Below are 14,629 nucleotides of genomic sequence, written 5' to 3'. Positions count from 1 at the left end.
ATAAAGAAATCGGTTAAAAGTATCTGAAAGCTGTCTCATTTGTTCAAAATGAGTATTAAAGCAAACAGAGGGATAATTGCCAAGCTACATAAAATTTGAAAAAAATGTACACCATTTTTTTTTACAGCTGCCAGCTCTTGGCTGGTCCACAATAGAAATAATCAACAGATGGCCAGTATGTTTTTTCCACGAAAGGTGAGGCGGCGCTACCTGCGAGCTGGAGGTGATACCTGTAAAGTTGGAGCTGTCTCCAGGGGCGGGAGGGGCGGCCTAGGGAGTTGGGCTCTCCCCCTGGCCTGTTGCTCACTCTGCTGTCTGCCGTCTGGCGCTCAGTGCGGCCGCTGCTGTAACGTAAGCCGGTGCCGGGGCTGCTCGTGCGTCACTGACAGAGCTGCCAGGCAGCAGCAACATGGGCACGGACCAGGCTTGGGAGGACAGCGGGGAGGCGGACCGAGCCGCGGCTGAGATCACTCCAAGGGCGGCGGCCAGAAGGAAGAGCTCTGGCGACGGGCAGGCTCCCGGTTCCTCCTGGCAGCGCCGGGAGTCCGGAGGGGCAGAGCTGGTGCTGGTGCTGCCGGAAAGTGTGCCACCAGGGGTCGCCGAGGCCGCCGGCGGCTGGAGCTGCTGCTGTGACCGCAGGGGAAGGACGCAGGGAGCTGGTGAGTCAGTGAGTGTGTGACTGTAGAGCAGGGAATGGGCATGCCAAACTGAATGTCATCCTGGTAGGGATGCGCGTTTCTCTGACAAAAGAGCAGGAGCGGGGCCAGGCTCCATGGCAGCACCCGCTATGGGTTAGTTTGACTCAGCAGCCTGCACCAGCGCAGCCCGGCCACTGGGGGCGCTCTGGCGGCTGGCTATCTGTGTAGAGTCAGCATCATCAGAAGCACTTTCTGCAAAGTCACCGTCCTAAGAGGACACGCGGCTTTCGTGGACGGAGTGGCACCAACCCACGCATTGGCAGCCTAAACCCATACATTCTAAACACATTCCTCCCCGTTGGAGACCTGGCACCAGCGCACTCCTGTTCTGACAGTACCAGTCCCGGGCTCGTGTCAACCTCGTGCCAATGCCGGTCCCCTGTGTTTGTGCTTAACGCGCTCCCGCCAGCCAGCGCATCCTCTGCCCCTGTCAGCTACTCTAGTATCCACGAAAGCGCATCCCGTGGTGCCCGCGGCGGCTTCGCCCGTGCCTCTCTCTCCCATGCCCTTGCCAACCCCTCGCCTACTCCGTCTGCCCCCCTGCCCGCCCTGCCAGTTCTCGCCCAAACTTTCCTGTAGTCGACAGTCCCTCCTGTCTTTATGACTGTGACAATATCGCCGCAACACCCCCTCCCACCTTTCCCCTGCCAGTCTCGGTTGTGCTCCTAACGCCTCGCGGCCACCATCCTCTGGCAAGTGGCAACCTTCCCGCAGGACTCGTTTCCTACGCGTTTGCTGGCACTCCTCCTGGGCGCTTGCCATCCCTTATAATCAAAGCGCCAACCTTCGGCAGCTCCCTCCCGTCACCCTGCAATACCCCACGTGAACTCCTGTCACCCCCTCGCGCGCCTGCCACCCTCTCCTTTGGTTGGACCCTCCGCCTCGTGCATTCGTGACGCCATTTCCAGAGGTCTCTAGTCCATCCTGTGTCACTTCAGGCCGGCGGCGCTTGTGTTGGCACCTCTTGTGCCCACAGAGTCCAGTGTTTGTGCCAGCTCCTCCTATGTTGCTGCTAGTTTCAGCAACCTTTCCTTCTGTGGGTGTGCCAGTCTGTTGAACCCTTCTCCTACCTGTGCCTCTGACAGGCAGTCGTGTGCCCACCGTCAGCCCTTCCTGTGCGCCATACTGTTCTATGTGGAAATAAAGTGCATACAATGTAAATACAAAACATAGTAAAATATATCTAACCAATTCCTAACTTGTAACTGTAGAAAAAATGGTAATAAAACATAATGCAAAGTTCTACAAATAAAGCAATACAGGTAATAAATAACATCGAGAAAACATATAGAAAGATACCTAATAGGGGGAGGGGGGGCTTGGGCGTCTAACATAAGCCAATATTGCTATCAAATGGTTTTTGTGACATCATAAACCATGAGCCCAAAGGTCACACTGTTAGTAAATATCACCAGAACCCCGAGATTGTGATGCAGGAGCATTGTACTAGTTACCCACTGTGTATTTTTTTTTATTTTTTTATTATTTTTATTTCAGTAAGATGTTTGTGTGGGACTGTTTATTAAAAACTGTCAGTGAAATGCTGGATTATAGTGTTTGCAGAAAAAAAGGAAAATAACAATACTAAGGGCTAGAGATAAAGAACCATTTTTCAGGCACAAACCCTACGATTCGCAAAATCACAGTCTTTGGGCCATATGTATGAAGCCAAATTGCGATCGCAAACGCTGAAATTCGCAGAATTTGAGCGTTTGCGATCGCAACTTAGGCAATGTGCAATGTAGCACACAAAAACCCACTCGCAAAATAAGGAATCGCAAAATTTGCAATACCCTATTTTAGAAATGCATTTAAGGAATCCCAAATTGCGATTCCTTAAATGCAATGTAGGAAGCACACAAGTTGTGCGATTTTGGCTTAAGGAATCGCAAATTACCACCAACTTTAGGTTGGTGGTAATTTGCGATTTCTCTGAAAAATTCACTTTTTTGCATTTTTTTCCAAAGTGCCATGTGGCGCACATACATGCCTTAGGCATGCATGTGCGCCACGTGTGCACACATGCTTATTTCAGGGGTGCAATAGGGTGTCCTATTCACACCCTTGCAACCTTGAAATTGTATTCTCAATTTGCGATTCTCTAATTGGGAATTGCAAATTGAGAATGACTTCCCATTCATTCCTATGGGCCTTCTAGCCCATAGGAATGAATGGGAAGGTATTCCTTATTTGCAAGTCTCAATTTGCGATTCGCAAATAAGGAATATGTAGGATTCGCAAAATATTTAGCAAATCCTACATACATTGCGTTTTGCGATTCTCTAATTGTGATTCCCTAAAAATCGCAATTTGAGAATCGCAAAACGCGTATTTCCTACATATGGGCCTTTGTGACTACAAAATATTTTTTTTACAATGTACTTAAATGCTTTTGCAATTCGTAAAAGCCTTTTTGAATCAGAAAAGGGATTTTGTGATGCATTCCAAATTGCAATTAGGGACGGACATGAAAGGGAAATGCCTTCCAAATTACATACAAACTTTGATGCAATGTATTAATGTTATGTGATGATGTATCTATCAATGGTTTGGACCACAGGTGCGTTCGCAAACTATTGGAAAGTTACTGGCGCCCCAAATGAGTTTGTAACTGACTCCCAAAAGGAGAGCTGTCTCCGTTGGGCACCTTCCCCTTTGGGAATTGTGTCGGCCAGTCCTATGGGGCATAGGCAGTGATCTAGGGGAATAATGCATGCTCCGTATGATGTCTTTGCAAACTACAAACCTTTTAATTTTTAAAGCAACCCCTTTTCCTTTAAGAAACGCAGGCTGCTTTAAAAAGTGTTTTCCATTCAGCAATTCAAACACGGGGCTAGCAGTTTGCTGGTCCTTGCAGACCACAATCTTTGTGTTCGTAGCCAATCACATTTGGGTCGCAAATATCCACCTCATTAATTAATATTCATCAGGCCTGTCATTCAGTGACAGACATTTAGTGAGCAGATGCTATTATAATGATCTCATTATTGTGTGCAGTTGTAGGAGGTAATTAACCAAAGGCAGCCCCACTGGACACAAGTACACACCAGAAGACTACGCGGTGGAACAGGAGACTCCCTGTTGCACTCTGCAGTGTCGCTTCACGAGCTGACCGACCCAGGCGTGAAAGTTCTAGTTCAGCTAAAAAGTGGATAATTTATACGTGATGATAGGTATGGAATCATCATAGCTGCATATTTGCAGGTGTGCGCGTGCAGTTATACTGGTGGCCATTTTTTGTAGCATGCAGTACAAAAAAATCGTTTTTGGGCACTTTTTTAGGTCACCATCCAACCCATGGTCATTGGTTTTATCAACATTCTAACCAGGGCACGAGTCGGGGATACACGCGGGTGGACGGCGTCCACCCACTTTTTTCACAGGGTGAACACCGTCCACCCTACCAAGAATTTGGGCCCACTGAATAATGTGCTGAACTCTTACCAATGTACTTTCCAAACACCGGGACACTTTCAGCAGTGCCTGCATGTTGTCTGCTTTCCTTCTGCAACAAGCAACAACGTGCAGGCGTGGATAGGATGAGACTTTCTTATTCAAGACTCCTGCTGGGCCCATAACAAAGGCCGAATTTGAGGGGTCATCATGCCTCCTTTTATTGAGGTCTCTTGGCTGGGTGCAGCCAGAAGCCTCACACCTGATGCAAATGAAGAGTAGGGGAAACAAAGGCTCACACCAAGTTAGCACTTCACACATACTTAAGAGAGGGAGCTTTTGACTTTGTTCAGTCTCTGTTTAGGAGATATGCATGCACTGTAAGAATATCAGATGGGTTGGTCTTTCCCAGTATTTAACAAAACAAATTGCATTTATATAGAGCTTCCTTCCACTGAGGAGGCGTTGAAATATTTAAGTACCACTATTTTTTCTTGTATAGCCCTACTCATTCCAATGCAGGGTGTCAGAGCGCTTTACATCAACGCGTGCATATTACATGTACAATAAATTATATGTGTGTAAATGAATGTACAGGATAAGTTACATAAACCTGGGGATTGCAGGGGGTTGTATGTCAATACAACGTGGTGTTTACACCACACTACCATTACAACGCTGGTATACAACGCACGTCGTTACCACGACTTGCACTGTAGGGTGCTGGACTTAGGAATAGTAAGATTTACTATTCCAACACCAGCCTACGTACAGAAGGGAAGGTGTTGGAATAGTAAATCTACTATTCCTTAGCCTAGAGCGCCCTCCAGCGCAAGTCGTGGTAACGACTTGCGTTGTAAAACCATTGTTGTAATGGTAGTGCGGTGTAAACACCGCGTCGTAATGGGTGTTCCCCTTGCAGGGTGTAGAAGTCACCTATCATCTTCCATAGCTCACTGTGCTATTATCCTCACAATGCTCTCAAACATACACATGATAGACCTGCTAAACATATATGTGAGGGCTTTAGATCTGATGTTACTTCTTGTGATGCCACTTCCTGTAACGTCATGGCTTGTGATGCCACTTTCTATGATTTTAATTCCTTTGATGCCATGTGTGATGTCATGTGCTGTAATGTCGTGCACCGTGATGTCATGCGCCATGATATTGCACGCTGGTGTTGCGTGCCGTGATGTTGTGCGCCGTGATGTCACTTGCATATTGCCTAACTAGGTTAGTCCCCCACTTTTTTTTTTAGGACGTATGCCCTGATACCAACAATGGAAGGTTGACGAGCCCTGCAAAGATTTACATTTATGCTAGCTAGGTCTCATCCACATGTTGCCAGCCAGCGCATTATCCACTGAACTATTTCTCAAAATCAGGACGTGTAATCTGCAGTTCATTTAAAGGTATTTCAATTTTGTTGTGGGAGAATAGACATCCAAAATCCTACAAAATTGTGGTCAGAGAAAGAAAAGTAATCCTCAGTCGCCATGTGAAAGGAATAAGCAGGGATTTGTCAGAAGTCTGAGTCTAACATTAGACCTCTGTCTTTGAACACATGTGGCAAGTGAAAGGAAAATGTAAGACATCTACATCGTTCATTGTCTTTCAGCAGGCCAGCATGATTATTTTGGGGGTTCTGTACTCTCCCCCCCCCCACCAGCCCCCTACTCCCAGCGCTTATGATGCTGGATCCACTATGTATCCTTCCTTTGTTGTTTGCCTTAATCGGGGTGGATATGTCATGTTATACATGAACCCATAGTTTACCAGAAGTAGAATGTCAACTAGGTAACTGACGAAACAAGTCTGTGAGTGCTTATCAAATCAAATCAAATCAGGTGTTTGTTAAGCGCGACTACTCACCCGTAAGGGTCTCAAGGCGCTGGGGGGTGTGGGGGTGGTTCTCAGGTTCCAGTCCATCAAGGAGGGGGTCTGTCAAAAGCCAGGTTTTGAGGTTTCTTGCGAAGATGGGGAGTGATGTTATCTGTCTGAGGTGGAGCTGAATGTGAATGTCGTTCCAGGCTCTGGCCGCACGGAAGGAGGAGCGGCCTCCTGATCTGGTCTTTCTGTTGCGGGGGACCACGGCATAGGAGAGCTGGGCTGATCGTAGGGACCTTTGGGGTGCGTGGAATTTCAGCCGGCTGTTCAGGTATGCTGGTCCTGTGTCGAGGAGGGCCTTGTGAGTGAGGGTTAGCATCTTGAAGGTGACTCTAGCTTCGATAGGGAGCCAGAGGAGTGTGCGCAGGTGCTCGGAGATGTGGCAGTGTCTTGGCAGGTTGAGGACCAGTCTTGCGGTGGCGTTTTGGATGTTCTGTAGCTTGCGGGTGAGGTTTTTGTTTATTACGGCATAGAGTGCGTTGCCGTAGTCGAGCCTGCTGGTGACCAGGGCGTGAGTGACGGTCTTTCTGTGTTTGAGGGGGATCCATTTCAAGGTCTTACGTAGGAGGCGGAGGGTGTGGAAGCAGGAGGATGAGACGGAGTTGATCTGGCGGTCCCTTTTTAGCTCTGAGTCCAGGATGATTCCCAGGTTGCGTGCTTATTCCGTGGGGGTGGGCGGGCTTCCGAGGGCGGGGGGCCATTAGGTGTCATTCCAGGCATCTGGATTTAGGCCCATGATGAGTACTTCCATTTTGTTGGTGTTTAGTTGTAGGCAGCTGTTTTTCATCCATTTGGCGACGGCTTCCATGTCTCTAAAGGTGTGTCTGGAGGTGTTGGGTTTGTTGGATAGGGAGAGGATGAGTTGGGTGTCGTCTACGTATGACACAATGTTGAGTCCGTAGGTTCTGACGATGGGGACTAGCTAAGCCATGTAGACGTTGAAGAGCGTAGGGCTGAGGGAGGACCCTTGGGGGACTCCGCAGGTGGTAGGTGTAGGGTCCGAGAGGAAAGGGGGGAGTCTGACCCGCTGCGTTCTGCCAGAAAAGAAGGAGCGGATCCAGTCGAGGGCCTTGTCTTGGATCCCTGCGTCGTGGAGTCTGCGTATTAGGGTGCGGTGAGAGACTGTGTTGAACGCCGCTTTGAGGTCGCGGAGGCATGAGGGCTGCTGTTTCTCCTTTGTCCAATAAGGTAAGGATCTTGTCTGTTGCAGCAAAGAGGGCGGTGTCCGTACTGTGTTTTTTTCTGAAGCCAGATTAGGAGGAGTTAAGGATGTTGTGCTCTTCGATGAATGTGGCAAGTTGGCTGTTGATGGCTTTCTCGATGACTTTCGTTGGGGGCCGGGAGCAGGTAGATGGGTCTGTAGTTTTTTAGGTTGGTGGGGTCCGCCGAGGGTTTCTTAAGGAGGGGGTTGATCTCACCATGTTTCCAGTCATCAGGGAACGAGGCGGTTGCAAGGGAGCGCTTGATGGTGTGGCAGAGCATGGGTATGATGGTGTCAGCGGCTCTGTTGAAAATGTGGTGGGGGCAGGGGTCCCTGGGGGCCCCGGAATGGATTGACTTCATCGCCTTCAGTGTGTCTTCGGTGCGGAGGGCTGTCCAGTTGTCGATCGCTGGCTTCAGGGTTTCAGGGTGGTTGGTGAGGGTTCAGTGTGTTGGTTGTCTTCATCGAAGTTGTTGTAGATGCTCTTGATTTTGTGGTGGAAAAAGGTGCTGAGTTTGTCGCAGAGGTCTTTTGAGGGATGGTTGTTGGTGAACTCGCTGGTGGGTTGGGTGAACTCCTTGATGATATTGAAGAGTTCTTTCCTGTTGTGTGCATGAGTGGGGATTCTGTCTTCCATCGCTTTTTTCCTCGTTTTTCTGATGAGTTGGTGGTGGACATTGGTGCCGGCTCTGAAGTTGTTGTAGGCTTCTGTGGATTTGGTGTTCCTCCATGCCTTTTCGAGGAGGCGGCAAGTGCGTCTGGACTCTTGAAGTTCGGTGGTAAACCATCTAGCTTTCTTGGCGTGGGTGTTGTTGTTTTTCTTGAGGGGGGCTATGGTGTTGGCGCTGTCGGAGATCCTTCTATGCAGGGTTCGGGCTGCGGTGTTGGCGTCGTCGATTTCTGCGATGGTTTGGGTGGAGTTGCTGAGTAATGAGGTTAGCTGGTCTGTGATTCTGGTCCAGTTTCTTTGTGGAAGCAGGTGCTGGTGTTTGTGGATGGTGGGTGTTCTGAAGGTGAAGTGGACGCTTCGATGGTCAGTCCATGGGAGTTCGGTGGTGTGGCTGAAGGGGATGGAGTTTCCTGTTGTGAGGAGGGGGTCGAGGGTGTGTCCTGCTGAGTGTGTGGGTTTGGTCACAATCTGGCGGAGTCCAATGTTCTGGAGGTTGTCCAGGAGGGATGTGGTGCTGGGGTCTAGTTGGTTGTCGAGGTGGAAATTGAGGTCTCCCAGTAGGGTGTAGTTGGTGGACGCGATGGCATGCAGGGAGATGATGTCCGTGATGGTGTTGGCGAAAAGTCCGTGGGGTCCAGGGGGTCGGTAGATGAGGGTTCCCCGGAGGGTGGAGGTAGGGCTGGCTAGTGTCTTGAAGTGAAGGTGTTCCGTCAGGTCTCTGGGCTCGTCGGGGAGTGTGCTCAGGAGGAGGGTGGATTTGTGGATGATGGCGATTCCTCCTCCGGAGCGGTTGGGGCTGTCCTTCCTGGAGGTCTTGTATCCTTGGGGAATGGCGATGGTGATGTCCGGTCCCGAGGTGGTGTTGGTCCAGGTTTTAGTGAAGAATGCTACGTCTGGGGTAGTGCTGTCGAGGTGGTCCCAGATTTCGGTGGCGTGTTTGTGGAGGGATCGGACGTTGAGGAGGATGCATTGCAGATTCTTCGATTCGGTTGTGTTCTTGCGGGTGGATTGTGTTGGGTCAGTGGTCTTGGCGGTGCTGCAGGTGTGCCGGCAGCGGTGACAGCTGAAGGGTCCGTGGATGTCGGCTGGTGAGGCTAGCTTGCAGTTGTTGTTGTGGCCTGGGTCGAGAGCGTGGTGTGCCGCTGGGTCGTCGCATTGGTGGTGCAAAGATACAGGGTTCCTGGCGCTGGTCGCAGTGGGGTCGTGGACGGGCGCAGAAGGGCTTCCCTTTGGCGCCCCGGCGGCACGGCCGCCATTAAGTAGGGGGCTGGAGGGCTGGACAGCTGGGAGGCGGGAGCAAGGAGGGGAGCTGGATTGGGCCGGTCGCACTGGTCATGCTGGGGGGGAGGGGCCGCGGGGGCAGCAGCGACGGGGAAAACAGGCTGAAAAAAGCAAAAGGAAAAAGGCAAAGAGGGAGAGAAAAGTGCAAAAAAGGCAGCAAATATGCAAGAAAGAGTGGAGGAAAGACACAGAGGACATAGGTGAGTGAAAGGGGGAGATTGAGATGAGGGTAAAAACAAGTGAAAAACTGAGAAAAGACATAGAAGGAGAGTGAAGGGGGAGCTTGAAATGAGAGGAAAACAACAGAAAAAGTGCAAAAGAGTGGAGGAAAGACAGAGGACACAGGAGAGTGAAAGGGGGCGATTGAGATGAGGGTAAAAAACGAGTGAAAAACGGAGGAAAGACACAGAAGGAGAGTGAAAGGGGAGCTTGAAATGAGGGGAAAACGACAGAAAATGAAGGAAAGACCCATAAGTAGAGTGAAGGGGGTGATAGAAGTGAGGTGAAAAAACGAGTGAAAAGGAAAGAAAAAGCGGAGCAAGAGAATGAAGACAGAGGTCCACTGGACCACCAGGGATGAGGCGCAGGTGAAACCTGCGGGTGGAGGAGGGCCTCGAACACCAACACTCGAGAGTTCAGGGGCTCAGGGGAAGGCCTCACTTAATGGTGGAGCTGCGAGGGAGGTAAAGCAATTTTACTGACAAGGAGTCAGTGGTCTTGCTCGCCTGTTCCCGCAGCGGCCGCCATTAAGTAGGGGTCGGGGTGGCTGGACAGCTGGGAGGCAGGAGCGGGGAGGGGAGCTGGATTGGGCCGGTCGCACTGGTTGTGCTGGGGGGAGGGGCTGCGGTGGCAGCAGCGGTGGGGGAAAACGGGCTGAAAAAAGGAAAACGGAAAAGAGAGAGAGAAAAGTGCAAATAAGGCAGCAAAAGTGCAAGAAAGAGTGGAGGAAAGACACAGAGGACAAAGGAGAGTGAAAGGGGCAGATTGAGATGAGGGTAAAAAACTAGTGAAAAACGAGGAAAGACAGAAGGAGAGTGAAGGGGGAGCTTGTAACGAGGGGAAAATGACAGAAAAAGTGCAAGAAAGAGTGGAGGAAAGACACAGAGGACCCAGGAGAGTGAAAGGGGGCGATTGAGATGAGGGTAAAAAACGAGTCAAAAACGGAGGAAAGACACAGAAGGAGAGTGAAAGGGGAGCTTGAAATGAGGGGAAAACGACAGAAAATGAAGGAAAGACCCATAAGTAGAGTGAAGGGGGTGATAGAAGTGAGGTGAAAAAACGAGTGAAAAGGAAAGAGAAAGCGGAGCAAGAGAATGAAGACAGAGGTCCACTGGACCACCAGGGATGAGGCGCAGGTGAAACCTGCGGGTGGAGGAGGGCCTCGAACACCAACACTCGAGAGTTCAGGGGCTCAGGGGAAGGCCTCACTTAATGGTGGAGCTGCGAGGGAGGTAAAGCAATTTTACTGACAAGGAGTCAGTGGTCTTGCTCGCCTGTTCCCGCAGCGGCCGCCATTAAGTAGGGGTCGGGGTGGCTGGACAGCTGGGAGGCAGGAGCGGGGAGGGGAGCTGGATTGGGCCGGTCGCACTGGTTGTGCTGGGGGGAGGGGCTGCGGTGGCAGCAGCGGTGGGGGAAAACGGGCTGAAAAAAGGAAAACGGAAAAGAGAGAGAGAAAAGTGCAAATAAGGCAGCAAAAGTGCAAGAAAGAGTGGAGGAAAGACACAGAGGACAAAGGAGAGTGAAAGGGGCAGATTGAGATGAGGGTAAAAAACTAGTGAAAAACGAGGAAAGACAGAAGGAGAGTGAAGGGGGAGCTTGTAACGAGGGGAAAACGACAGAAAAAGTGCAAGAAAGAGTGGAGGAAAGACACAGAGGACCCAGGAGAGTGAAAGGGGGAGATTGAGATGAGGTTAAAAAGCGAGTGAAAAACGGAGGAAAGACACAGAAGGAGAGTGAAGGGGGGAGCTTGAAATGAGGGGAAAACAACAGAAAATGGAGGAAAGACCCAGAAGGAGAGTGAAGGGGAGATAGAAGTGAGGGAAAAAACGAGTGAAAAAGGAGAGAAAAAGCAGAGCAAGAGAATGAAGACAGAGGTCCACTGGACCACCAGGGATGAGGCGCAGGTGAAACCTGCGGGTGGAGGAGGGCCTCGAACAACCAACACTCGAGAGGGCAGGGGCTCGGGGGAAGGCCTCACTTAATGGTGGAGCTATGAGGGAGGGAGAGCAATTTCACTGACAATGAGTCTTCCAGTTTATTCACAATTCGGGGTTTCCAATGACGTGTTGTAATGACCTCAGACAAAACTGTTGCCCTAAGCGTGTCTCTGTTACTTACCCCCCCCCCCCCCCCCCCCCCTCCAATCACATTTTGTTGTCATGGAGCTGTGATGCCTTTGGTGCGTATTAGTCCTTTATCCGTTTTAATTACTATGTGCGTAGGAGCTGGCAGCCTGATATGTGCTTTATCACTTCGAGACCCACTTACTGTCCTTTGTTTGACTCTCCCTGTTTCTGCCTTTACTGAACACAGTCTGTAATAACTAATTAGCATTCGCTCAGGTATGCACCCAGGGTGTCACTTGGCCTTTTTACCCTTCAGTTCAGACTCATTTTAGTACGGTGAACGTCTCGGCGTTGTTTTCTTTAGGCTTCAGAGAACCTGTCAACAAATGCTATGAGTTTGAGGGTTATGTGGTTGTAGTGCACATGCCTCTCTTCAGCAGACGCACCTCGGCGGCTTCAAGCCAATGCTACAGAAGCAGCCGAACCCCGGATGTAAGTCTCCTGACTCACTCCTCTTGGCGTTATTCCAAGTGGGTGTTTAAAACAAACTCCTACATGTAGAGAAACGGTATACTAAAACAAGCAATAGGTACACAGAGCCACGTGCCTGCATCACAACTACATTCCATTATTTTCAGCAGTTGCATTAACCCACTGGGCTAATGCACAGTTGATACCCGCACAAGAGGCCATTCTTTTCTCTGCCTCTGACTTTGTAACCTTCTTCAGATAAACATTATCTTTGATGCTTTAACTTGTCTTGATTCACTCCTGTTCCAGTCTCCCTGTCAACAAATCCGCCTTTCTTTGTTTTGTCTTATTTCTGGCTCCAAACTAATTTCTTTTCCCAAGCAAGCCAACCCTGAACCAGTCACCATCTTCATTAGCCCTGAGCTCCATCCTACCTTTTCAGCTTTCCTCCCATTCTTTTAAACCTTTCTCTGTTGTTTGGCTACTTCCGCATTTCCTTTAAAAATGCTTTTATTTCGCGCTCCAGCGCCCTCTAATTTCCATCCTCCATCTCTTCTCCCCTTTCTCTCCAAACTTCTTGATGAACTGTGCACCACCACTTTCCACCTTCCGCAAAACTCCCAGCCTTTCTGTTACTCTTTAGTCAGGCTTTCGTCCAGCCTTTTCGCTTTTTCTTGTCTCTACTCACCCCATTGCCATTAAAACATAATTCATATGTTTTTGATGTTTACGCATTTTTCAAACCGAAGGCCTCTTATTTCTACTCTTCACCCTCTGCTCCATTCTGAGTAAAACCAAACATGACGGAGGCCTTCTGCCCTTGGAGGTGGCTGGTGTCCCGGCCAAGAGACTGTCTGTGTAAATGAGCAGACCCCTTCTCCTCAACCACACCAAACTGGTCCTGGGACCAGCTCCCCTTCCCACTGAGCTGGTGTCAAGCTAGTTACATTTGGCCCAGGGAACAAAGAATTCTCTTCACCAGTTCTTTCTTAACACTTAATTATGATTGGGAAGTCCTCACTCTGATTCCTTTCAATTTAATGAAGTTCCTGTACCCTTTCCAGTACTCTTCCTGAGATGGGAGTAGTCACATAACCCACGCTCAGGTCTTGCTGCCAAAAGGTCAAACCCATTGTTTCTGATCTAGGAGCAGTTTTTCACCTCAGTAAGGGGAAGCCCTGACGGGGGGCAGCTGATGGCATGCTCATGTTAATTAGCCATTGGAGCTTCAAGGGGACAACAGTTAACTCTGTAAACATTATTTTCCTATATATTTATCAGAACTCCAACTTTACCACCGACCTGGGGTTTAATAAACATTCAAACAGTGGTTGCTTCATTTCTGCAGCTTATCCCAAACAAGAGCTAGCAAAAATAGTATTTTAATTTCAGTTAGTTTTCTTCATAGGATCAGGCATGGCACAGTTTGTGGCAAGTCACTGTAGCAAGATGCCCACACTAACACTGCATGTACCATTTTAAAAAATAGGTACCCTGCCTTGTGGACTACAAGGTCTTCTTAAGAGAAACTAATTTAATATTTAAAAGTAGGGTTCTTTTTGTAAATAAATGTTGTTCTGACAGGTAGGCCTACAGGTTTAAAACTTCACTAGTCTGGTCACACACAGTTGTGACTGCCACAAATAAAGGATGGTGAGGCGGGGGAGGGAGCGTGGGTGGAGGGATCGTGGTGGGATGGGAACACGGGGGGTGGGGGTGTGTTAGAAATTTAGAAATAATAGATTACAAAAAACGTACCTTTAGCCGCCGGCCGGGTCCAGCGTCGCGTCGCACTGCCTCTCCTCTTTCTGGGTCCCAGCAGCCCCTGGGACAGAGTACCATCCAATCTATGTGCATCAGACCAGCGCAGAAATTGGCCTGAGTGGGCTAGAAAGAGCTTCGCTCAGGCCAGGAAGTCCGTAGGGGTTTTTCCAGCCCGGCATCCGGGCTGGAGAAATCTAACTGCGCATGTGTGTTTTAGTCGGCCTGAGACGGCCAGCCAAACACACATGAGCACTTAGGGAGTGGAGTGCATGTAGCATGCCTCTTCCCCCTCCCATGCCTCGGCCCTGCCCCTCCCTACAGCTCTGGCTAAGAGCTGGCAAATGCAAAATATAGCAATGCAAGAACATCATTTTTAGGTCTCGCGACCTATCGATGTGCGCAAGCGCATCGAGCGGAGCGAGAATTCAAGTAGCCAAAATCCTCGTCAAACTAAGGGCTTTCCGCTGGCGTTTTGTTTACGTTCACGTGAATCACGTGATCAAACACGAACGCGCATCAGCCTCCCTCCCTCCTAATTGCATTTTTTTAACGGCCGCCGCACAGCACATCAAAGGGCTTCGCCCAGCGTGCGCTCTGCGGCTTCTCGGCTTCTCCTCCCCTAATTACTCTTGGATGGCCGGCCGGCACACAGCCTTCCTTGGATTTCTCCTCCCCCTCCCCAGCCAGCTTCCCCCAGGCCGTGTTCCCTCCCCTGCTACCCCATCCTCACTCATCCCTGGCACCCCCTCCTCCTTCAGGCCCCCACCATTTGCTTTTGCTTGGTTTTTTTTTTTCAGCTTTGTAACGTGCTTTGTAAAGGCTTGCAGGTCTGTCTGTGTGTATTCACTTTACAAAAGTCAAACCCATTCGCTTTGTCGTTGCTTGTTTAAATAGCCGGCTTTCCCTCGTTCGTCTTTTCTCACTTTTACAATCTTGGCTTAATGCTCCTCCCCCTCCCCCAACTCAGAGCGCGTCT

The 14,629-nt window shown here is 49.8% G+C and overlaps 1 protein-coding gene across 1 annotated transcript in view; it reads left to right on the top strand.

The window, feature by feature from the left end:
* The first annotated feature begins 240 nt into the window (after positions 1 to 240).
* SLC35G1 (solute carrier family 35 member G1) overlaps positions 241 to 14,629 on the top strand; it is a 209,947-nt gene continuing 195,558 nt past the window's right edge. The window contains exon 1 of the mRNA XM_078643389.1: positions 241 to 659. Within this exon, the coding sequence (XP_078499515.1) occupies positions 410 to 659 (250 nt within the window). The 5' untranslated portion in view covers positions 241 to 409. The remainder of the gene's footprint in view (positions 660 to 14,629) is intronic.

Source organism: Lissotriton helveticus, chromosome 5_1, assembly GCF_964261635.1.
Source record: "Lissotriton helveticus chromosome 5_1, aLisHel1.1, whole genome shotgun sequence".
Classification (NCBI taxonomy): Eukaryota; Metazoa; Chordata; class Amphibia; order Caudata; family Salamandridae; genus Lissotriton; species Lissotriton helveticus.
This window is presented reverse-complemented; position numbering and strand designations above follow the sequence as displayed.